The following is a 22,111-nucleotide window of genomic DNA, read 5'->3' as shown; positions in this document are numbered from 1 at the left end:
TAGTAACACATTGTTGTTGTATCCTGTCAAACTTGTAATATTCATATTCAACTATGTAGTTGAATATGATTAACTCACTCATAGTATTATCCACCCTTGCTCTTTTTCTCAGTGGACCCTTGATGCTGTTGTTTTGTTATAGTAATAGTTACTATTGTGGTGCTTTAGCTGCTTGCCAAGTTTTATTTTAGGCCTTGATTTGGTTTTAGGCAGAAAAATATACACTAAAATCAAATATAAATGTTTCAAATGAGAGCTTCATATATTTTCTTTACATGTATCTAATAGTTGTGAATTTGCATACTTATTTAAAACTTTAATGTATGGAAGTATATTTGTCCTCAAACTTTACATTTAAATAAATTGCACATTTAATGGAAGTCTTTGATTTACATTTTTTATTTCTTGATTGCCATGGGCTAAAAGGCAAAGATTACAGAAAACTTTTTAAGGGTTGTTTTCTGCCATTGTACTTAAGAGCCTGTATAAAGAGAGGCTGTATAAACGGTGATTGACACTTTTATTAAAAAGCTGAACTCTGGTACACAGATAAATGTTGTAGAAAACTTTGATTGGGTTAATGTTTGACTGTGTTGATACCTGCTGGATGGCATGTCCTTGAAGAGATTCTGTGTCTGAGGTAACGTAACAGAGTCGGGCATCAAACGCCTCTGACTTATACGATTGTTTGTGTCACAATAGTTGGGATACATAGCGGGAACTTGCAATTCCATGACGTGTCATTGTCATAAAACTATTAAGCAAGGCATAAAAGGTCATCATTTTCAATAAATTGCTTACTGACACGGTCAGATATATCTATCAATCGATAGGTTGGACCAGCCTATCCCAGTACCATTTCTATATCTTCACTCTGTGTGCTTGAGCCTATTAGTCTCTTAGGATTATTACTTACGATTAGTTGTTCCATTTATTGTAGGATAAAATATGGACCTTTACAGCCTCTTCTTGAGATAAAAAGGCCAATTAGTTATAAATGAGTAGCTCAGAAGATTCGAGCAGTCTATATATATGTCATAGACCTAAAGGAAGACACTTGGCGTTCACGTTAAAGACAGTAATGAACTTGGGGATACTTCAAAAAGACAATATTGACATTTGAGACTCACTACACTGGACAAGGGTTAATTAATAGCAACAGGAGGAGATACCCTGGTAAGGAATTGAAATAGCGATAAAAGTTTGCGGCGTGATAAGTAAAGAGAACGGAGACAGCAATTATGTTTAGTTGTGGCAAACGTCGCTGGTCTTCCATGGAGGTGTCCCTGAGTGTGCTGTGCGCTGCCCTGCTGGTGGTGTGTGTGGCCTTGCAAATCGTCGCCTGGGCTGCCCTGCACCCTGACTGTAAGACCCATTCTTAAAGTCCTGTCACAGTACTTCTGTCTCCTCATTACATTCCGGAGAAAGTGGAAATTTGAATTTGCGACAGGTCCATGGGTCTTTAAGTAACGTGTGTGTGTGTGGTGGTGTGTGTGTGTGGTGTCTGTTGGTCGGGCTCAGCGGGCGTGGGAAAACCGCAGCCTACTGACACCAGCCTCAGAGGGAGAATGGTCATCACAGAGGGAGCTGTGTTCGCTGAAGACCTCAAAGACAAACAAAGCCTTCAGTTCAAAGCCCTGGCTTTCGATATACAGCAGCTGGTGAGAGAAGCCGATCCTCTGTTTTTCTTCATGTTTCACGTACAAAAGATGTGATGCTTCACTACTCTCTGAATATACTGCATTCACCATGTTAAACATACACTTTTTGTCATGCTTCACCAATCAGTCAAATACTGTTCGCTTCCTTACAGATATCTGAGGCTTATGGCATTAGCCAGCTCAGTGATGAATTCAAGGCCTGTCAAGTTTTGGATTTCAGGTAAGATAAGGACCGGTATAAAAAGCATGACAGTGGGATTGCTGACCAGTGAAAAGATCACATCCTTTTCCTAACATCTTCCAACGATGCACCCACCCCTGCCCTCTACACCTGCAGATGACAGGCAAAGCTCTGCTCGCACCATCCTGAATCTTTATTTCCAAGCTTCCTATTTTGACCATGAATACCTTCACATCCTGTCACAGCAACGGCAGCGTGGTGGCGACCTTCAGCCTAGACTTCCATCAGAGCGTGGAGGCAAAGGAGGCAGAGCTTGAGCTGGTGGCTGGTCTCCTGGGTGTCGGAGGTGGGGCAGATGGAGGCCTTGTCGTTGACATACGGAGCCTCCAAATCACAGGTGAAACGTTGGTGTCGGACGCCCCCCTCCAGTTGTTCGCATGGAGGTTGTCGATGATTATCATTACAATCGGGACGTCTTCTCAAATGACGTCTTCAAGTTTCAAGTCTTTTATAGTCAGATGCACAGAACAACACAGGGTCAGACTGGGCACTGAAATTCTTAGGACAAGACAACGCCAAGCAACCTGTAGTCTTCTAAATCGTTTGGATGTAGCGATGAAGACAGATGGCAACACATGACGAAGCCTAAGGCACATTTGGGAATTTCAACAACTGGTTCTGTTTTTCTGTTTTTACAGAAATCCAAACTACAGCTGAGCCTCTCTCTTCAACTTTGCTTCCTGGTACAACACACCTTCCTCCCATTCCTTCCACTACTCAAGGTGAGAAACTGTATTTGAGAATATATAGTTAATACTATTTTACTCAGAGCTCTTGTTTGTTGCTCTATGACACAGTGGCAACATTCGTCGGACATTTGCATGGAATAGTTGCTTCTGTTTCTTTCATCAAATGATGAAAGATGACGAATCATCCTCCCTTATGCACTGGTTTCATTCCCCGACCTAAAGGCAGACTTGAATCATTGTTTCTACTGAAACCTATCTTCGCTATTATAGAAATCGAGGTCAACTGGGCCTGCTCGGCCTTTTGACACATGCCATGTCCAAGCATGATAGGATGTTCATTGCTTAATCATATGACACATGACACCTGTATGAATCCGTCGGCATTTGTTATGTTTCTCCACTCACTTACTCAAGCTTTTTCTTTAATTTGTCACCCGTCTATATATAATGTTATTATGTTATTTCTCCTATGCTGACCATGTTGTATACAAGGAAAGAGGAATGCATGGAAATGTTATTTTGATAATCATATTAATCGAAACACACTCACACTCAAGACTACAGTTACATAGTATTTGTCTCAAAATCAGTGGTAGACACCGTTAAGGTGTCTAAAAAGTGTTGAAGTTGTCAAAGGTGTTTCAAAAGATTGATCAAAGTATTCCTGCGGCACACATTGCAGCACAATCTGACAGTCATTGAGAGACAGTTCATTACATTTACATTTAGTCATTTAGCAGACGCTCTTATCCAGAGCGACTTACAGTAAGTACAGGGACATTCCCCCGAGGCAAGTAGGGTGAAGTGCCTTGCCCAAGGACACAACGTCATTTGGCACGGCCGGGAATCAAACTGGCAACCTTCAGATTACTAGCCCAATTCCCTCACCGCTCAGCCACCTGACTCCCTGAGTTCAGATGGAGACACACTGTAACAGCATCCAGAGAATATACAAGGCTCTACATACATGTTTCTGTTTTGTTATTGACATTCAAACTACAGCCCGGCCATCTACGACTGAGCCGCTGTTTTCAACTGACACTCCGTCTACAACATCTACCGCTCTGGGTGAGATCGCTCACGGGAAATCTGTATTGTATATGATGCACACCCCCTACTACCACTACCACCTCTCACAGCAGTACAGTATAGGACATTAATATCGTACAAAGTGTCTGCCTCTATAGCAGCGCAGTCATAGCTATGTTCATTGCCTTTCGTATGTCAACCAGTCTGTGGGCCATATCAGATGGCCTGTGGTGACGGCGTCACGTGTGCGCCCACAACGCTGTTCTGCGATGGAGTTCCCAACTGTCCCGATGGCTCCGATGAAAATCACTCCCTCTGTGGTAAGACTTGGAGTGTAGGGAGCCATGGCTGTAGTTTTGTTTCCGTTCTTCAACCCCCCCTTCAACATGAAAAGATGACGTATTCCATTTTGGTACATTTTGTCTCTCACGTGTCAACAGCAACAAAATGTGATGGGCAGTTCCTTCTCATTGGCTCTTCGGGGTCCTTCCACTCTGACAACTTCCCGCTCCCTTACACCAATGACTCGGTCTGCCGCTGGATTATACGGTAGGCCCGCATTGTGCCCAACTGTTAGTTTCTACTTGTATTCAAAACCATTCATTCAAACTTTATATTTTGTATTTCTCCATCTGACATTCATTCATGAAAGTTTCCCTGCACACCCCGCTGTCCAATTCCTTCTGTACTCCCCCCTGTGGCATTCACCAGCGACTCTCTGACGTGTAACCGTATTTCTGTTGCTTCTCTTCTCCAGTGATTAATATGTGTAGATGCTTTGCAAATTGTCCTCATATTCTTTCTTCCCTGGGTTAGAGTACCGAGAGGACTGGCGATAAAGATTGATTTCTCATCGTTTCACACAGAAGAGGAAAGAGACACCCTCCAACTGTATGAGGGTGCTGGACGAGACAAAATACTGATGTGTATGTACAGTATATAATTCTATTTGGGCTACTGCAAAATAAAACATGTACTTAGTTCTAGCATGAAGTGCACAGTAAACAAAAACACTTGTATATTTCATGTCGTCCACTCTGGTTGATCCTGCTGTCACTTCTAGTTTTAAAACAACTTAGACTTTTCTAGAAATACAATCTTTAACTAAGCACGGTGCATGTATTGTTTTAGATACTCTGTCAGGGTTGTCCCCAGGGGCAGTGTGGCTGTTCTCTGACACGGCCACAGCACAGTTCTCCTCTGATGACATCAACCATCTACCAGGCTTCAATGCCTCATACTCCTCATACAACATAAGCGACATCTCAAGTAAATGAGTCAAATAATTTCTTAACTTAATTTGATATATATATATATATATATATATATATATAAGATACAGTATATTTACTGTGTGTAAGATAAACATAATAATATAACACAGTATGGCTATTATCCATAAATATGGCTATATTATAATAGCCGTATCAACCGGCTGAGTTGTTCTTGAGTTTTTTAACAGACAGTGTCGCTCTGTCCTATCTAAGACGAAGAGAAGATAAACTGCTCCTTTGAGGATAGTATGTGTTTCTGGAGACAAGAACCAGAGGATGATGGGAACTGGATACGCACCAATGCGCCTACCTTTCCTCCACTCACTGGCCCAGACTTTGACCACACCATGGGGAATCTATCAGGTGTGTTGGGCTGGGACGATGTAGTATTTATCCAGTGTGATAGGCTTGTTTGATTGTTATTGGACGGAATGATATTTAGGTATTTGAAAACTCGTATTGCAAGATGGTTATTGCAAGACAGCACATAACAGTTTAGCAAAAGACTTGTTGTCATTTGGTTCGTCTTGGACCTAAACCTAATTAGCTTTTCCCTGAGGTCTGGAACGAAAAGGGAAAGAGGGAATTAGAGAAGTCTGTCCAGACCAAAGATCTGATATTTTCCTCTACACTGTTCACATTTTTCATTTGCTTGATACAACAACCACAAAATTGTGATTAGTCTAAATTAAAAAAACGAAATTGATGAACTGTATGTACTCAATCCCTCTCGTCTAATTGCCAGCTGCATGACTGTTCCACTCAGGTTACTACATTGTGACTCCTACAAGCCCTGGCCAATGGGAGAAGACCTTCCAGATACACAGCATCCCTCTGACTCATGAAAATGACTCTTCATGTCTCAGGTTCTGGTAAGTATACTTCCACTCATAAATGTAATCTGTAGCGGTGTCATTATCCTAGATTTTGATGAAGTAAAACGTGATCTACTGATTAGGATTAACAAATTGCCAATGGAAAATCATTTAATCTATCCCACCCTGATAGCACATTTGTTAAACAATCATACTGTTTTACTTTTATAAGGGCTGATTAAATATGTTTTATTCATCCTGACCAAGATTGCATTTGCAGTCTTGTAATCGAGGTTGTATGTTAATCAATGCTGCATTACAACATTTTAGGATGTAAATTCATACATATTACCTAGAAAATGAAGGGAACCAGAATAGAAATTAAATTCTATTTGGTAAAAAATAAGAATACGGATTAATTATTGTTCTCCTAGCCATTCCACCTTAAATCTCAATTCCAAAGCTGTTTTTCAGGTATTGGATCTTTTCAGAGGGAACCTTTTTGACATAAAGACAATAAACATAGCTATGACACTGTTATAGGGACTAAATGTCCTATGATGTACTAATGTGAAAGGTGGTAGTGCTGTGCTATCTACCCAGAGCAGGAGATGGAGTAGATGGCATGTAGGTTGTAATGAGCGGGCCAGTTGAAGTAGATGACAAGAAAAAACTGTAAAACGGTCATACGTTTTAACTTACATTTACATTTCGTCATTTAGCAGACGCTCTTATCCAGAGCGACTTACAGTAAGTACAGGGACATTCCCTCCGAGGCAAGTAGGGTGAAGTGCCTTGCCCAAGGACACAACGTCATTTGGCACGGCCGGGAATCAAACTGGCAACCTTCAGATGACTAGCCCGCTTCCCTAACCGCCACCTGACTCCTACTTGTGTTTATCCGTACACCCTTGATCCACCACCACTGATGGAGGAACTGTACAGTGTGTCTCTGAACAGTTTGACTCTGCTGTTTTCCTCCTGCAGGTACCACATGTACGGGGAGGATGTTCGTCGCCTCAGGATTCTGCTACAGAAGCGACCGGATTCCGCGGGCGGGGATGAGGCTCCAGTAACAGTGGTGTTCCAGAAGGAAGGCAATTATGGGAACAACTGGAACTACGGCCAGGCCACCCTCCAAAACACAACCAACGCAACAGTCAGTATACTCTGTCACACGTTTACAGGCTGTGGTAGGAATGGGATGAAACCCAATGTGTTTGTACGTGCATTGATATTGATCAAAGGATAGTTCCGATTTCGGATACCGTAGATGCACGTGTACATGATCGATAAAAGGGATTCAAATGATGTACGTGCCAATATATTGTTTGCCGTCCTCTCCTGTGGTTTTATCCAGGTGGTGTTTGAAGCCCAGAAGAGAGGAGGGATGAGGAATGATATTGCCCTTGATGACATCAGCATGACCACGGGTCCCTGTGACGGCGACCCAGTGGAACCTACAGTGGTTCCCACGCCAACGACGCCTCCACCTGTTCCCTGTATGAAACTGCCAACCCCCCCCCGAACGCACACTCTCACACCCGTCACCCTACAGTATTACCTTCTCAACGACAACATCGAAATCACTCACCCGTAACGCATCGTTCCCTCGGCATGATGTTCCCCGAAGGTTCCCGTACTCTGAAACCCTCTCTCCACCTGCTAACGAGTCGGTTCCCTGTGTGTGTTCCTGTTTTACCGTGTAAAGCAGGACAGGATATCAAAGAATGATTTGTTCTTTATTTCTTTTTACCACAGCTGATTGTGGAGGTCCGTTTGACCTCTGGGAGCCCAACTCAACCTTCAGCTCCCCTAACTACCCTCACTCCTACGGAGACGGTGCCAACTGTATGTAGACGTGACGCTGCATTGATCGTGATGTCTGTTTCGTGTAGACCGGGGCTCTCCAGCCCTGTTCCTGGAGAGCTACCTGCTACCTGTTGGTTTTTTGCTCCAACCACACTTACTTGTCCCGATTCAACACGAGTTATCTGACCAACCAGATCATTATTAGAATCAGGTGTGCTGGATTAGTGTTGGAGGAAAACCCACAGGCAGGTGGCTCTCCAGGAACAGGGTTGGAGACCCCTGATGCAGACGATGTACATTCTTCTGTAGATTTCGTAGGTTTGGTTTTTGTACATCATGTGTACTATTATTATGTAATATATTATATACGATATATATTATATTATTATTATGTGTCTTGGGGCCAGGCATGTGGACTCTACATGCCAGGGAGGGATGGAACATCCAGCTTCACTTCCTGGATTTCGATGTGGAGGGAACCTATGACATGGTGGAGGTGAGGGATGGAGCTGGACTGCAGTCTGAATTGCTCGGTGGGTCTGATCGAAGCACTGTATCATCTCTGTGGATCAATGTTATTTACAAAGGAATCTTGTAACTGCCACCACATTGACAACAACTACAGAACTCTTATTTGAATAGTGTTCCAAGGAAAGGAAGATGATAGCCAGTCATGTATGGACCATATAGAGGAGTTAGAATTCAACTCAGGCAGCGCCTACATCTCTATAGTACACACAAACATCTAAATTCGATTTTTGGAATCACTTGTCTTCAGACCACGCAGCCAGTCACATATTCTGTATCAAATGACATTCTTATTCTTGTTTGTCATGTTAAAAATATGGTTTGAGTGCATGCCCTGCACCACACTGAACTGTAGACATTGTCACTTAGAAGTTAACTGTGGTCGCATCCATTTTGTTGGTTCGGTTTTCAGGGGTTTTCTCTGGCACCAAAGGCCCCTCTCCAGATGTGATCTCCACAACCAATCAGATGACGGTGATGTTCTTCACAGACAGCTCAGGGTCTGGAAGAGGCTTCAATGCCAACTTCACCACTGGCCTGAGGCTGGGCATGCTCGGTAAGACTTGGATACTGAGAAGAGATGAATACGTTTCAATAAGATTTTAAGACATCTCAAAACACTGCTTTGAGAGACATTTGAATGTATTGAAAAGATGAGCCCCTTGAGATGATCTCATTTTCCAAGGGGTCCTAACCTCATTAGGTTAACGTTGGGTTACAACATTATTACTATTTTTACATTCTCCTCGTATAGTCTCACCTCAACCAATCAAATGACCCGATGTTGTCATGTCTACCCAGAGCCCTGTGCAGCAGGGCGGTTTCAGTGCAGCTCGGGAGAGTGCCTCTCCAACAACAGCGTATGTGACGGGCAGCCAGACTGCCCTGACGCTTCAGACGAAGCGCACTGTGGTCAGTTAACCCTCAAGACCCCAACTACAATGTGACCAATCAACAACAAGGATCATTTCTGGGATCAATAACAAACTCGACGGAAAAAAAAAAGTATTCTGAGACAGAGACTCTGAACAGAACGGCATCCCATTAACGTCCTATACAACGTGTGACAACCTATAGCCATGTTTAAAAGCATCTCTATTAGTCTGACAGTTACTGTGGTTTGGCTGTCTGTTTTAGTGCATCTCGTGGCTGTGAATGGCTCCGGTGACAGCCGTGTTCAGTTCCAGGTCCACACCTCCCGCTACACCGCCTGTGCAGAGAATTGGACAACCCAGTTGTCCAACCTTCTGTGCCACCACCTGGGCTACAGGTGGGAGCAAAGTAGCATTTGTAATGTTTGGCAGCAGTAGCGTTTGGTTGTGTGTGTGCATCATGCATGGGATTTTTTTGGAGAGCGAGTTTTGGAGAGTGAGAAGAAAGTGTGAAACAGGAGACAAATGATCCATGTGTAAGTGTGTGGGGCAGTCAAAGAATGACAGAATACAGTTAGAAACGTAAGAGAGATCATTGCATGTGTATGCCCAATTAAATCATACTGAATCCGTTCGGTCTTTGGGTTAATGATGTGTTTCAGGTCAGGAAACGTCCTGCCTGTCCCTGCCTTAGCCGAGGACTCCCCCTTCGCCACAGTGCAGAATACGGATGACGGATCCTTTAAATTGGCATTCAGGTACACAACAACTGAGACGCAAGGCTTCGTGCCTACATTCATGTAGCACATTAGTGCAGTAGTTGTACGACTCCCTTGAGTCCACGAATGAAGGTTAAAACATCACTCTTCAACAATACAACACTGATACAATAATGAATGCAAACAGCTTCTAATACTTGACTGCAGCTAACAACGTCTGTTTTTCTGGTTATTCTCTCCGAAGTGAAACATGTGCTGGGAAAGAGATTGCATCTCTGCTCTGTGACAATCAGCGTGAGTAGCAACACGAACTCGGATCCACTCATAACAAATAGACTGGCATAACGTCATATTTTGTCCTACGGTTTATAAAATCGTTGTTATGATACCTGGTTTTATACAAAACAGAGAGGGCACTTTTTGTAAGGACTTCTTTGTGGATTTTAGCTTGTGGTTCCCGCCTGGTCGACAACGGGACCGTGTCCGGGAGAGTGGTGGGAGGAGTCGACTCTCAGGAAAAGGCGTGGCCATGGATCGTGTCTCTTCATTGGAGGGGCCGTCACGTGTGTGGAGCTTCGCTAATTGACAATGAGTGGCTGGTCACTGCAGCGCACTGTGTCTATGGGTGAGGAGGGTCACGTCTGAGTATTTGTAAAGCATTTGAGCAGGTGTGCTGACCTAGGATTAGGCTTCCCTGATGTCCACATGATCTAATTCAATAGCACATGATCGTAGATCAGCACTCTTGTGCTTTTGGTAAATTAATTCTGGTAAAATTCTGTTTTCAAATTCTCTCTCTCTCAATCTCTCTCTCTGTCTCTGTTTACTGTTTTAACACAGTGTACACACATTCTTAAGTGTATGCTTGTGATCTCATGTTGCTGTTATTGTCGGATATATGTGTTGTCTGTGCATATGTCGCTGTACCTTATGACTCCCTGATCTTGCAGGAAGAACAATCACCTGTCCTACTGGAAAGCAGTCCTGGGCCTACACTCCCAGGATGCACTGAACTCCAACCACACACACACCGTCAGCATCGACAAGATAATCATGAACAAACACTACAACAGGAGGACCAAGGAGGCGGACATTGCAATGATGCACCTTGACACACATGTTAACTTCACAGGTGGACTATCAGCACTGCAGTAACAGAGTAACTCTCAGAGTAACACACCCTGATAACTTTTGTTTTTAAATTTAATTATTTTTTTTGCACACAGATTACATTCAGCCTTTATGCCTGCCAAGGAGTAACCAGCAATTTGAGGCTGGGAGGAACTGTTTGATTGCTGGATGGGGAAGGGTGGCAGAAGGAGGTCAGTATTTGAATAAGAAATTGTAAACACATGAATAAAATTTTGCAGCAAGGCCAACAGGGCCAAACAAGTAGGTAAATAAAACTGAAACAAAACTAATTGAACCTAACATTTGTACAAAGCTTTTGTATAGGTTTAATATTTGATTTGGGCATCAACATATTATAAATATTATTACTTGTATTAATTTCTGAATGAGTCTCCCTTTTTCATATGACACGGATTTCACCCCAGGCCTCGCATGCAGACAAAGGGATACGATACCCCTTTTATTTGAGGATGTGTGTTTTCCGATATACAATACGTTTCGAGGATGAGAACGTTTTATAGTACAGGATTCTTACTGTCACGCGAAATGTCACTTCCTTTCAGGCTCAGTCGCTAACGTGTTACAGCAGGCTGCGCTGCCCCTGGTGGACAGGTCAGAGTGCCAGAGACTGCTGCCAGAGTACAACATCACAGCCAGGATGGTTTGTGCAGGCTACCCTGAAGGTGGAGTGGACACCTGCCAGGTGCTGTGAACTTGACATCAGCTAATACCGTTCTGGAGACACACAGCATGATATTCGACATGTTTCCTTTTTTCCGTGTTCTGACTGGATCCTCTGATTGGTGTTTCTAGGGGGACTCTGGGGGTCCGCTTATGTGTGAAGAGGATGACTATTGGTTGCTGGCAGGCGTGGCGTCTTTTGGGGTAGGGTGTGGCCGCCCCCAACGGCCTGGTGTTTATGCCCTGGTGTCCCAGTTCATTGACTGGATCATCCAGATAAGGCGTTTTTCGTGACGCCGGATGTCTTGGGACTTGGGAAGAAAGCCGAATCCTGGGCTGTCTCGTCGGACTTGAGCATTCAATCCTTCAATTAGCTTAATCGGATTCAATTAACTTAATCGGGAGTGTCAGTGTGATGAGTTGAAATAATCTCTTCAATGTAAGTGCTGGGTTCCACATGATAGCAGTGCTTTGCAACCTCCCTTGATTACCGTGGCCCGAAATTATTGTAAAGTTTGTGTGGGAATGTATGTTTTTTATATTGAAAATACAACCAAAACAAAGTCTATTTATCATGGAAGAAAAGCAATTTGTGTGTCATTAACAAAAGATGCAAAAGTTGTGATTAAATGACTTTGGAGAATTCTACTTTACTTGCACCTTGTACAGTTTGATATATTTCTGCTAGGATACGGTTGAAGCATATATGTGAAAAATTCACTCGTAGGGTTGTTTGAGGTCAACTGTTTGTGGTCAATTGCATCAAATCAAACTCATTTTTCTATTACAGAAGATAAAACGACACCAGACTGTGAGTTATTGTTTATTTAGACTAAAAAGTCCCAATATTGTCACACCACTGTAGTACTGGACCTTTGTCACAACAAGTACTATCCAGTCAAAAGTTTGGAAGTGAATACAGTATGTCTTGCTATATAAAATGAATATACTACATTGGTGCTTCATGAAGCAGGATTGATGTGGTAGCCAAGTCTGGTAGAGATGCACTGATGGTAAGGAGAGCCTGGTAGCAATTAGCATATTCTAAACAGCTAGCTGGTTATTTCTTTGATCCTGCTTACTAGAGCAACTCGACAAGAAGGTATTCAATTGTACATATAAAGGAAACGAAAAGGAAAGAAAAGAAAAATGTCTTTGTATCTTAGCAACAAAACCCTTTAAAATGTTTTAATACTACACGTATGTTTTCCAAGCAATGTGCAAAATGTACAGCAGATGTTAGATAAGTGTATACTGTATGTTGCAGATGAATCCTTGAATCCCCATTGACCTCAACTCTTCCTTCAGTCTAGCTTCTCTTCCTGGAATAAATCAGCATCGTTGATGTGATCCTGGAATTTCTCGAATTGCTGAAAGAAAGGAACAAGCGTGAGAAATCAGATCGGTGCAGTGAAGTATTCATAAGCACAACACAGGCCGCATGTCAAAGGGTCATCCTTGGTATGCGGGCAGATATCAGAAGACTGTAGTTTGGTTTAATATCCTACTGCGTTGTGGTTCTTTTTATTTCTGATGGTCTCATTTTCAGTTCTGTTGCACCAAACTGTGTAAATGTATTGCTACCTTGGCAGGCACCTTTCTTACAAGGAGTCAGCTGCACAAGGCTAGTTGATTACCAAGGTGGAGTTAACACCACCTATAGCAGCGGTGAAATTCCTGCATTTTATCCACCAAAATGGAGGGAAAAAACCTGCCAAGGAGTTAAATGAAAAGTATTTTTTCATGGATGACAATATAGCTAGTGAGTGGCGAGCAGAATACCTCTGAAATCCAGCCCCCATCCTGAAGTTTGATGAACACCCTGTTCACGGTGTCCTTCACCGCTTCCTCCTTCTCCCCGCTCTTCTCCTCTTCCAGAACAGTCCGGCAGTGCTGGAACAGGTGGTACTTGAAATGCTTCAGGGTGTGATACACCTCTGTTCGGCTGGCACAAACGGATCCCACGCTGTACGTCTGTAAAAAAAAATAAGTGCCGTCTTGAAGAAGCATACTTGGATGCATTGACAGATATGGGTCACATCCAATCATTTTTTTCCCGGTTTACGCCATGGAGTTTAGGCATTGTTAATGTTATGAGTATATTTGGTATTTAAAGTCTAATATGAAACGGTGGGTCTCGTACTGGGTACCTGAGTGTCATTAGGCATGAAGTGGTCCTCTTGGAGCGTGTTGTTGTCATAAAGTTGTCCGGAGAGTTTGACATTGAAGCTGCACTGTCTTTGGAGCTGACAAGCCTCGCATTTGTTCTCCAGAATTGTGATGGTCACCAGCCGAACCTTTGGATAACACTCCACTCTCTCCTGTACGAACAGCCAGCCAAAGACACACATCTCATTGTATCAGTCCAAAGCATTTGAAAGGACTCCTATTTTTATTTTTTTTCTAAGGGGTTTTTACATTCGGGGCTCACGGGTTTACCGTTAGCACCGGATCGCGGCTAACCTTGTAGCGGTCACTCCAGCGACTGCGTTGTTTCAGGTTCTCCAGACGTGGGAGTATCGTTCGCTCGTCAAAATGAAAGAGTGAGGACTTCATCTCCTGAGCGTAGCGCTTTGTCCTCTCACCGCCTGCTCAGAGATGATGCACTTAGATGACAACACACTTGAACAAAAGCTTGGTCATATACAGTGGCTTCAGAAAGTATTCAGTCCCTTTTATCACATTTTATTGTGTTTCTTTTGGGGGGGGGGGAATACAATTTCAATTTTTACTCATTAATCTACACTCAGTAACCCATATTGACAAAGTGAAAACATGTTTTTGCAAATTAATTACAAATCTCAAACTGAAATATGTATTTTAAATAGTATTCCCACCCTTCAGTAATGTGTGGATGCACCTTTGGCAGCAATTACAGCAGCAAATCTAATTGGGTACGTCTCTACAAGCTTTGAACACCTGGAACTTTTTGTTTGAAAGTTTATTCCATTCTTCCTGGCAGATCATCTCAGCCCTGTCAGATTGGATGGGAAGTGTCTGTGAACTGCCATCTTTGGGTATCTCCACTGTTCTATGGGGTTTGAAATTGAGCTTTGAATGGGCCATTCCAGAACAGTCAACAGACTTCTGGAATGGCCCATTCCAGAACAGTCAACAGACTTCTGGAATGGCCCATTCCAGAACAGTCAACAGACTTCTGAGTCCCGAAGCCACTCCAGCACTGTCATAACCATAGATATATATAAAGGCTTTATATATATCTATGGTCATAACTGTGTGCTTTGGATCATTATCGTGCTGAAAGGTGAACCGTCACCCCAGTCTGAGGTTGCATACACTGGAGCAGGTTTTCTTTAAGGACCTCTGATGCATTCACCCTTCATCCCAATTCTGACCAGTCTCCCTGTGCCTGCCGCTTAGACGGTCGTCTTTCCGGCAAGTTCCCTAATCTCTGCAGAGGACTTTCCGAAGCTGAGTGACCGTTGATTCTTGCCCAGTGAGTCAGTTTGACTGGCCAGCTACATCTACTAAGAGTCCTGGTGGTTCCAATATTCTTCCATTTCACAATTATTGATGCTGCTTATGCCCCTGGGAATACTTAAAGCTATACTCTTATATACCCTTGCATTGATCAATGCTTTGCCACATTTTGTTGTGGAGGTCTACAGGGAGTTCTTTGGACTTCACGGCTTGGTTCTTTTCCTGAGACTTGTGGGACCTTTGTTAACTATGTCCAATCAAATCACTTTACCCCAGGTGGAATCCAATCAAGTTCTAGTAAACATCTCAAGGAAAACTCAAGCAAACAGGATGCACCTGACCACACTTTGGAGTACCTCAGCAAAGTATCAGAAAACTTCTAAAATAGACTTTATTCTTTCGTGAAAAGTTCATGATTTAACCCTTGTGTTATCTTCGGGTCATTCTGACCCATCAGTCATTGTGACCCACCGTCGTATTGCGACAGATTTACCGCATACAAAGACAAAGTGAAGCATTTTCTTTTAACCGTTGGGCTGTCTCAGACCCCCCACATTGCAAAGGTTAAAAGAAAATTATTTTAATTTGTTTTTGTATTGGGTAAAATTGGGTAAACACAACGATGGTTCGTTATGAACCTTTGGGTCATGTGACCCGAAGGCAGCACGAGGGTTAAGTGATTCGTCTGAGAATTCATGAAAAATTTGTTTTCTTTCAATCATTATGGGGAACTGAGTATAGATCGATCAGCAAAATTGCAATGTTTAACCAATTACAATTTAATGTACACAATAAAATGTGCTACAAGGGATCTGAATACTTTTTGAAACCACTGTAATTATAATCAGAGAGCACAAAGGCCTAAAATGATGATACATGCAGCCAACAGCATATTACACTAAGTACCGAGGCTACATAGCACACACTCATCTAAATAGAAATGGTTTAGATGTGCGTGTATGAAAAAATTGCTTACTGTACAGAGACTTGAGAAAGGTCTCATCCAAGACATTGATAAGAAGAGCTTTGACTACCACTTGGAAGTGTGTGAGCTGTGATCCAGTGACGACTAGGAAAAGAAAACAGACAAATGGACACCTTTATGTTATGCATTGCCTTGACATTCAGACATTAAAGGAATGGCCCCAGAGGTCAGTGCGTCAGCTTAGACTCACACTGGCGTGGGAGAGAGACCGCCTGCTTGTCTGGCTCCGGGTTTTCTTCGTCCTTGTCTCCCTTCTTCACTTCATCTTCAACGATGAAGTCCTTCAGACTGTCACTGTCCTTCGCCTCGTCGTCCTCGCTGCTGCCTCTCAAGCGATCGGCAGTGTGATCATTATCGTTACCGTCATTATCATCATCATTATCATCATCCTTTTCATCCTTATCGTCGTCTTCTTTCTCACTACCATCTTCTGCATCCTTACTGGAGTCCTCTTCATCACCGGAATCCTGACAGAAAGCAGAGTAGAATATCAGTCAGCATTAAACAACCCAACCACAATCGTTTCAGTGGTTATAGACCTATGCCCGTAAATAAATGTGCACAAATGCTTATTCTACACGTGACTGTGAGCATGTGTTGCATGCACATCAACAAATGATGCAAACTACCTTCCGTCTGCGTCTGCGATTTATGATGCGGGACTTCATCTTCTTGGATAATGCAAGAAGTTTATTCTGCCGTTTCTTTCGTTTTGCAGCGGTTTCCTTAGCCTCAGCAGCTAACTTCTCCTTTTGCGCAGTATCATCAACATCAGAGTCGGACGCGGGGCTTTGTATTTTGATGCGTTTTCTGGGAATTACTTTTCTCGCGGGCTTGGATCCAACGTCGCTGTCTGAATCAGAGGAACTCTCAGGAAGAGTAGAACGCTTGCGACTAGACTGGGATACGGTGCGCTTTCCCGTGGACTTGCTAGCATCGCCACCAGAAGAACTTTGGTCTTCGTCGCTGTCTGGTGTTCTCTCGGTTCCACTACTGTCCTCGTTCTGATATTCGCTCTCTGAGCTGATGCTGGTCGTGCTCGCGCAAGACTCTTCGTCACTATCATCCAGCAGTCGAGCTGACAAGCCGATCTGTGGTTTCCTTTTTGAAGCAGCAGCTTTCTTTTTTCTCATCGACTCGTAAACTCTACGCTTATATAAGCTCTCCATGTTTAGATCTAAGCCAGCTAGCTTGTTACTATGCTAACGAGAGCTCGTAGCTATCCAAAATGCATTCAGCGTGTTGTTCACTAGCTACAATAATCCGTGTGGATTTGATTGTGCGTTGATTTCAATGTTAAAATGTTTAAAATTTAGCTCTTTTGGACCCTTTTAGAAGACATGAAATCGTTACACGTTTGTTTTGTTATTGTTGTCATAAGGAAGCTCCACTCACGCCCATTTCCTCTTCAACAGCAAAAGTAGGACCCTTCTAGAAACATAGCGCCGTCTAGTGTTATCTCCAGAAATTGCACCGTGGGATGTGATAAATCCCTAAATTGAAATGGTTTTATTTCTGAAATGACGCTCTGTAATAATTATGTGAAATTTGTTTTGTACATTTTTTACTAAACATTTGCATACATAGCCATGTATACTTTTTGTGAGATAAATAATTGAAAGAAAAGTAAACCTTTCCCAAGAGAAGTGCTTAGGCATCAAACTAATTCCTTATAAGCATTTAAAGCCATATTTACTGTCATGACCAGACAAAAATGGTACCGTCCGACGCTGCTGATAACAAATACTCTCCCCTGTGATCAAAAGTTACACTCTGGACAGTGTCATCATGCCCTTGTAGACTAGACACTAGAGAAGAAGCAAGCTCCACCATCTGGACAGAACAATCGTTACTGGCGATAGCTAGCATCCTTCCTGATGGGCTGAAGGCCACTTGATTGCTGGAGTGCGGCCCAGTATCCACGGTTACCAAAGTTGCCACTTTCCTAACATCCCACAGCTTGACCACTCCAAATGAATCACAGGAGGCCACAGTGTCCCCTAGGGCGTTGAAAGTGGCATGGTTGCAGGAATGTCGGTGTCCGTATAAAGTCTGAGCACACAGGCTGACCCTGGTGTCCCACAGAGACAGCGTTTTGTCGGCAGAGCAGGTTAGGAGAGTGTTTGAGTAGGGCAGGAAGGACACACTGTTCACCGAGTCAACGTGGCCTCGCAGAGTGTCCCGGCATCGCTCACTCTGCAGGTCCCATATCTTGGCTGTGTTGTCCATAGAGCAGGATACCACAAAGTCTCCACAGGAATGGAAGGAGCAGCCCCAGGTGACATGGCTGTGACCCTCCAGAGTCAGAGTGCAGCGGCCTTGGGAGAAGTCCCAGATTCTGACCGTCGTGTCACCGCTTGTGGTGGCCAAGCTTCCTCCATTTGGGTGAAAACTGCATCCAGAGAGCCAGTCAGTGTGACCCTCCCCGGTCATGACCATCTCCCCCACAGGCATGCCCCACAACTTCCACAGCTGGTCATCACTGGACGAGGCCAAAATAAACTTGTGAGGGTGGAGAGCCAGGAAGCTTATTGGTAGGGTGTGGGCTTTGATGGAGTTGGTGAGGTGGAAATCTGACGTTTTGGTTTCCAGGGCAGTCAGAGCCTTTATGCGTGGCAGGTAGGGGTTCACACGACTGCTTACGAGAAACTCAGAGTCATCTGGGTGATTCTGAGCTGTGCTTTTAGTAGGGTCTTTATCGTGATCATCATTGAGAGCAATTCTTCGATTCTTCAACATCTCAGGCTTACTCTGAATCTGTGATGCATGTGGTAGACCTGTGTCTCTGTTAGCTGCCCTGCTAGTAGAGGAAGTGTGTGCATCGCACAGGGTGGCTGCCAAACTGTGTGTTTGTCGAAAAGCTTTGTCCCTCTCTAAGCCTATCATCATTCTCTGTTTCAGTGCCTCTTGGTACCTATCATTCAACTGTTTTAATGCAGGCTTGTATGAGGCATAGTGTTGCTTCAATCGTTTCATGCAATCCACTAGTCTGTTCTTCTCTTCGGCAACACGTTGATATTGTAGGCGATGGAAATCCCTTTCTTTTTTAAGCTTGACCAGCGTTTCACTAGCTTTGAACGCTGCCTGTATGTAGTTGTTCCGCTCGCTGAGCACATCCTTCAGCTCTTTCTCCAGTAATTGGTTGTGTGTGTATGCGTCAGGGACAAGCTCCACCAATTGGGTTTTCAACAAGTCTTTCTGACCGATCTCATGCCATTCAACTTGGAAACAATCCATTGTTTTGCTCAGCCCCCTTCTGACAAGAAAGTTGCAGAGAAAGTTATTTACCACCTCTGGGAGATGGGAGAAGGTTTGCTTCGCAGTACTGCCCACCCTTGATTCCGTATCGTCAGTAGTAGAGCTAGCGTCTTGCATCGCTCTCACGATTGCATCGAAGTCCTCCTCCCCCTCCACCAAGCTCTTTTCTGCATCAGGTATAATTTCTTCATATTGATAATCGTCTTCTGAATCCTCCTGTAACGACACATTCTCGAGATAATATGGGCCATCTACACATTCGTGTTCAGTTTCACTTGTCTCAGACATTTTTCTCACGCTTTCTCTTGTTTATCTGTTGCTATGGTTACAAGCAGGCGCCCGAATGTGCTCGTGTTTCTTAATTTGCTCGTGCACGACGGTCTGTCAATTAAGCCAGGCCTGTGTACAATGTGTGAACACTGTTGATTATGAATAGCCTATTAAGTGCAGCCTACGTTCATAACAAACACAAAAGTGTTTTAATTAGGCCTACAGTGTTTTAACTTAGACTGTATCAACCTCTGATCGTACATTTACATGCTTTGGGCTTTTGACACAAAACCTTGTGACTTTAGAGTGAGGGGGAAGTTAATTGCCTATAGGTGCCTAAGTATACTTAGTCTTAGTTAATAGCGTAACATTCCATATTGTTTGTCGGTGTTTGTCTGAGAGGTTGTCTCTGCAGTCGTTCAGAAAGATAGAGATTTGCACCTGCTCCCTTTTGTTGCGACGCCTTTCTGACAGAGGTAGGATGGGCTTTGAGTCGGAGAAATCACGAGAGGGAGTAGCCTACACTGGATAAAAACTCTCAAATCACCCAGCATCGGCCGCACAAAATCCCACAAGCATAACGCAACTGAGTCAAAGCAGGGGGCACGCGGAGCATGAAGTTCTTAAGTTGGAAGAGGGCCGGCGCTTGTGAGGACGTTGGGATGTTGAACAGAAGCAGTGAGGGCTTTCACATCAGTGGAGATGCAGAAGACAGGAAAGACAGTGTGTGTCACTCGGCAGACAGGAACTCTGTGGAGGCGCATCTGAAGCGGAAACAAAGAAGATATAGGACTACCTTCACCAACTATCAGCTCGTTGAACTGGAGAGAACTTTCCAAAAGACCCACTACCCTGATGTGTTCACGAGGTCTGTTAGATCAACATGTATGCTGTTGACAAAGACAAGCAATAATAGGCCTATGAAAAACAATAATACTAATTGGGTCTAATGCATCATTATTTTACTAGCTTTCTTCATTAACAAATCAAGACGTTTGTGGAGATGAATAACAGATGTGTAAATACTATGCAACACATTATTATTGTGATCATTTTTCTATAATTCTGAAATATTGGTAATCAATTAGTATGATAAAAGGTTGGAGTAAAAAATGTTTAAATGCATTTATTTTCTTTAGGGAGGAGATAGCGAAGCGTCTGGACCTAACTGAGGCTCGCGTGCAAGTAAGTCATTTGAATCTTATCCAGAATAATAATTTAAATTAACACCTTTTTCAACTTTGTGTAGGCACTGTGTAATTCACAATACACAGGCTTGTCTTCTGTCTTCTTTCCTTGTTTTTTCTACTTTGAAGTGATATCAATATAAATCAACAAATCAACCGTTTCTTTAGCTCTGTATGTTGCTTTGGTTTTTTATCAATAAACTGTGTTTATTTCCTCTTCACACGTGTAAACACATTTATACCACAGCCACTTGGTTTTCTGCCTCAGTCAAGATTGGTCCTAGTTCACTTTTGACCCTCTGCATTTCATTAGCCAAACACCTTCAAGGAATAACATTAGCCACACTTTCCTTTATTAATTAAAATAACAACCTAATCACTTTCATTGATTTAGTGACTTCATACCGTTTTCAATCTAAAATGAGTTACACCATTCACACAGTAATATTTGTAATACACAGCTGTCTGTCTCCTTGTCATGTATCCTTTTGTGCAGTTGTTTTTTACTGTTCAATTGAAACGCTGTACTCACTGTAATTTTCTGGTGTCCATTTTCCAAGGTGTGGCTCCAGAACAGACGTGCCAAGTCGCGGAAGAGAGAGAAAGCTGGGGTTCAGCCGTACCCCCCGTGCCACCCATTCTCTGGGCCCCTGAGAGCAGCACAGCCCCTCAGCCACCACCCGGAAAGATGTCCTTTTTCATCCTGCTGTCATCCCAGCTTGGAGTTGGCTTGGATGACAGGCGACGCATCTTTCCAAAGTGTGGCCCAGCCACAAGTTCATTCTTCTTCCCCACTAGGCTATGGACGTTTCACGGCCATGTTGCAACACTCTGCCCTCATTGGCCCCTCATTTGGAAGGTGAGTTGACCATTTGTTTTGTGACCATTTGTTGACCATTTGTCCATTTGTGGAGCAAGACATACTATAATCAGAGAGAGACCGAATACTGTCTAAACTATGAAAACTATCTCAAGTAAATCCTGTCTAATCTCTCTTCGAAAGCTCTTTGAAACTTCAACATTCCAATCATTGCAATGAATACATGTATTGATTAATTAAGAAATAGATATATCATTCTTATTTATTCTTCATCACTTTTTTTTACAACCTCTCTCATCCCCTCTAAAAAGGCATATCAGGCTATTTACCAGTATGGGTCCCCTACAGCCACCTGTGCCTGCCGTGGAGGCTCCAGCGCACACCCCTACAGCCTTACTAGACCCCTCGCCTTTTTCTCTTGTGGACTGTCGGACTTCTAGTATCGCAGCACTGCGTCTCAAAGCCAAGGAGCACTCAGCTCAGCTGACACAACTAAATATGTTACACTCTGGCTCCACCACAAGGAAGAAGGTGAGCTGAGAATCAACCTGAATAACAAGAAGTACCATATTTCTTCGATGAAATGCCGCAGCGTTTATTACACAATGTTCATTTTCGGTGCAGCGTTTCTTTGAGGGCGGCGTTTAATCGAGGACATACGGTCGATTTTCTACTGTTAAGCTAGACAGAAACACAGC

The 22,111-nt window shown here is 43.3% G+C and overlaps 3 protein-coding genes across 3 annotated transcripts; 1 reads left to right on the top strand and 2 right to left on the bottom strand.

Moving 5' to 3' along the window:
* The first annotated feature begins 1,219 nt into the window (after positions 1-1,219).
* On the top strand, positions 1,220-12,211 carry tmprss15 (transmembrane serine protease 15). Its single transcript, XM_062453060.1, has 24 exons — positions 1,220-1,365; positions 1,522-1,661; positions 1,814-1,881; positions 2,088-2,188; positions 3,824-3,940; positions 4,061-4,169; positions 4,437-4,546; positions 4,752-4,889; positions 5,108-5,257; positions 5,661-5,766; positions 6,697-6,868; positions 7,070-7,211; positions 7,471-7,560; positions 7,929-8,054; positions 8,462-8,605; positions 8,851-8,961; positions 9,187-9,319; positions 9,584-9,679; positions 9,885-9,934; positions 10,088-10,265; positions 10,591-10,772; positions 10,867-10,962; positions 11,335-11,474; positions 11,585-12,211. The coding sequence occupies exons 1-24, from the start codon at positions 1,242-1,244 to the stop codon at positions 11,744-11,746; spliced, it is 2,985 nt and encodes a 994-aa protein (XP_062309044.1). The 5' UTR covers positions 1,220-1,241; the 3' UTR covers positions 11,747-12,211.
* Positions 12,212-12,262: 51 nt separating this feature from the next.
* ccdc82 (coiled-coil domain containing 82) lies at positions 12,263-17,293 on the bottom strand. The gene is made up of 7 exons (XM_062453142.1): positions 16,508-17,293; positions 16,069-16,345; positions 15,870-15,962; positions 13,916-14,040; positions 13,603-13,773; positions 13,235-13,426; positions 12,263-12,822 (listed from the first exon to the last, which is right to left on the bottom strand). The coding sequence occupies exons 1-7, from the start codon at positions 17,045-17,047 to the stop codon at positions 12,757-12,759; spliced, it is 1,464 nt and encodes a 487-aa protein (XP_062309126.1). The 5' UTR covers positions 17,048-17,293; the 3' UTR covers positions 12,263-12,756.
* A 152-nt stretch (positions 17,294-17,445) lies between these two features.
* LOC134013605 (sperm-associated antigen 16 protein) lies at positions 17,446-19,502 on the bottom strand. Its single transcript, XM_062453141.1, has one exon. It carries the CDS (start codon positions 19,422-19,424, stop codon positions 17,577-17,579), a length of 1,848 nt encoding a protein of 615 aa, XP_062309125.1. The 5' UTR covers positions 19,425-19,502; the 3' UTR covers positions 17,446-17,576.
* Between the last annotated feature and the right edge of the window lie 2,609 nt (positions 19,503-22,111).

This window comes from Osmerus eperlanus, chromosome 27 (assembly GCF_963692335.1).
Source record: "Osmerus eperlanus chromosome 27, fOsmEpe2.1, whole genome shotgun sequence".
Taxonomy (NCBI): Eukaryota; Metazoa; Chordata; class Actinopteri; order Osmeriformes; family Osmeridae; genus Osmerus; species Osmerus eperlanus.
The sequence above is the reverse complement of the archived record's forward strand: the minus strand, read 5'-3'. Positions and strand labels throughout refer to the sequence as shown.

Bases quoted from the DNA above. Each gene is read 5' to 3' on its own strand.
- LOC134013605 (XM_062453141.1), bottom strand. From the start codon at position 19,424: ATGTCTGAGACAAGTGAAACTGAACACGAATGTGTAGATGGCCCATAT.
- ccdc82 (XM_062453142.1), bottom strand. From the start codon at position 17,047: ATGGAGAGCTTATATAAGCGTAGAGTTTACGAGTCGATGAGAAAAAAG. The intron at 15,963-16,068 runs GTGAGTCTAAGC...TTCTTTTCCTAG, and splicing joins GGTCTCTCTCCCACGCCAGT to TCGTCACTGGATCACAGCTC. The intron at 13,774-13,915 runs GTTAGCCGCGAT...CTGTTCGTACAG, and splicing joins GCTGGAGTGACCGCTACAAG to GAGAGAGTGGAGTGTTATCC.
- tmprss15 (XM_062453060.1), top strand. From the start codon at position 1,242: ATGTTTAGTTGTGGCAAACGTCGCTGGTCTTCCATGGAGGTGTCCCTG. The intron at 4,170-4,436 runs GTAGGCCCGCAT...TCCCTGGGTTAG, and splicing joins GTCTGCCGCTGGATTATACG to AGTACCGAGAGGACTGGCGA. The intron at 9,935-10,087 runs GTGAGTAGCAAC...TGTGGATTTTAG, and splicing joins TCTGCTCTGTGACAATCAGC to CTTGTGGTTCCCGCCTGGTC.